The sequence below is a fragment of the Arachis hypogaea genome, chromosome 14, assembly GCF_003086295.3.
Source record: "Arachis hypogaea cultivar Tifrunner chromosome 14, arahy.Tifrunner.gnm2.J5K5, whole genome shotgun sequence".
In the NCBI taxonomy this organism is placed as follows: Eukaryota; Viridiplantae; Streptophyta; class Magnoliopsida; order Fabales; family Fabaceae; genus Arachis; species Arachis hypogaea.
In genome coordinates, this window is record NC_092049.1 from 9,235,251 (window position 1) to 9,237,533 (window position 2,283).

Consider the following 2,283-nt stretch of genomic DNA (forward strand, 5'->3'; position numbering starts at 1 on the left):
ACCAGTTTGACAACCGATTTAGTTTTCAGAACCTTAAACTCTTCCACTGGTCAACAAATTGTTACATATATATTGCAAGATTTAAATCTCTAATACTTATTTTAGTGAACGAGTGAATTGACCAATGCATTTAATTGATTTTATGTACTGTCTCTTTGCTTAAATGAGTATCCAATTACAATCATGCATATAAACTAAAAAATAATTTTAGATAAATTAAAATAATTATATAAAATTACTTTTATAAACTCTTATTTTCTTAAATATTTACTTCCTTATATTTGTTTAGCATAGTAATTAATAAGAAAATTAATTAAGAGAAATACGACTATTAGAATGTATTTGTTTTTGTCATTAATTAGTTGTCAATGTTTAAAAATATAAGATAAAGTATGTTGTTGGATTATTAGACTAAAAAAACTAAACTAAAGAAATTAAATTAATAACTAAGTGATGACCAAAAACAACAAATTCTGATGAACGTAGTATTTCTCATTAATTAATATTACTTAACTTTCTTAGAATAATGCTTAATTATGCTTATTTAAGGGCATGTGTTTGTGAACCAAATAACTCACATATCCACATACACCACTACCCAAAAATGGTACCTCTTACCACTCATGAGCTTCATCTGTTCCACAAAACTGATAGAGCTCTTTTTTGTAGATTAATGTTCAAGCAAAATTTGAGCATCACACAAGCTCTCCTAGTGATGGGATTGTGGCTTTGGCTTGAATACACAAACTACCCTAACATCATTTCCACAATGATGCAACTCTCTGACTCTTTGGTCAAGTCATTATCCAATGAAGCTCTCACTTGCTTAGATACATTGGCAGCCTTTGAAAATCCCCCTATCCCAAAAGATGGGGGTTTGCCCTTAACAAAGATCCTAGTTCAAAAGGATATAACCCTTAATCTCTTTATTATGAAAAGATACACAGCAATAGCCGGAATTAAGAGTGTCCTCAACAACATTTGTGCTAGAGTTTTCAAGGATATATTGCAAAATATTCTCAGCACCACATATTATAATTATAATTATAATAATTATTATAAATATAATTATAATTACACCAATGTTGCTAGCACATCAAGGGCTAGAAGTAGTAATTCTAGGCCTTTTGTTGTGCCTGGTTTCCCACATCCATTATTTGGTGATTTTGTTGTGCCACATGGTGTAGAGGATCTTGATTTGCTTGATGCTAAGATTTGGAGTAATAAAAGACCTTGTGATGATGTTACTGAGGAAGATAAGACTATGTTCCTAACATTTTCTAGGGGCTTCCCTGTGTCTGAAGAGGAGGTGAGGGAATTATTTATAACGGACTATGGAAATGGTTCTGTGGTGGAAATAGTTATGGGAAATTATGAAGCAAATAACCAATCTATGTTTGCAACAATGGTTCTGAATGGTGTGGCCTTGGTTGATGAAATTCTGCAAGGATTACGTCTCGCCAAGTTGCGTGCGAATGGAAAGGATATCTGGGTTCGTAAGTATGATCGCCGTAATTAATAATTACTAATAATCAGTATGGAGTGATTTGAATGTTTTGTACGTTTTAAATTTACATTATTGTCCGTCGCTATATAAAATAAAAAAACGTACTATGAATAAAAATAATAATAATAAAAGATATGTGTTTGATCATGAAATGAAAATCTTATTACAATAAGTTCATTTAAGTGTGGTTTGTTAAGTTATAGAAATTTAATTTGAAATAGCATAAAGTTCCAAAAAAAGCAGGCTTTTGTTAAACTCATCTAATATCTAATAGTAATCTATGAAAAATCACACATCTAAGAAGCAGAATGGGTAAGGTGTCATCACTATTGGAAAATGGGTGTTTAAAATCGAATATGATCCATCCATTTCACAAATTTGATCCAATTCCGATCCAAATTTTGTAGATCGTATTCAATTTGTTGGTCTATTGATAAGACCATCATATTCACACTTTATTAAGCAAATATAGGATTTAGAAGATCCTGCAGAGATAGTTGTGTGGAGGAAACAGTTATGGAAAATTTTGGTTCAAATAACCAACCTATGTTTGCAACAATGGTTGTGGATGGAATGAATTTGGTTGATTGAATTTTGCCAGAAAATCATCTGACCAAGTTTCGTATTAATGGAAAGATATCTAGGCTAATAAGTATGAGTGTTGTAATTAATGTTTAATAATATTTAACAATGAGGGGTTTGAATATTTTGTACATCTCAAATTCACATTATTGTCAGTCAACATATAAAAGTAAAAAACGTATTATAATGAGTTT

The 2,283-nt window shown here is 30.7% G+C and overlaps 1 protein-coding gene across 1 annotated transcript; it reads left to right on the plus strand.

The window, feature by feature from the left end:
• The first annotated feature begins 715 nt into the window (after positions 1-715).
• LOC112742193 (uncharacterized) lies at positions 716-1,519 on the plus strand. Its single transcript, XM_025791436.1, has 2 exons — positions 716-875; positions 1,188-1,519. The coding sequence occupies exons 1-2, from the start codon at positions 716-718 to the stop codon at positions 1,517-1,519; spliced, it is 492 nt and encodes a 163-aa protein (XP_025647221.1).
• Positions 1,520-2,283: the final 764 nt, after the last annotated feature.

Bases quoted from the DNA above. Each gene is read 5' to 3' on its own strand.
- LOC112742193 (XM_025791436.1), top strand. From the start codon at position 716: ATGGGATTGTGGCTTTGGCTTGAATACACAAACTACCCTAACATCATT. The intron at 876-1,187 runs GTTTGCCCTTAA...CACATGGTGTAG, and splicing joins CCCTATCCCAAAAGATGGGG to AGGATCTTGATTTGCTTGAT.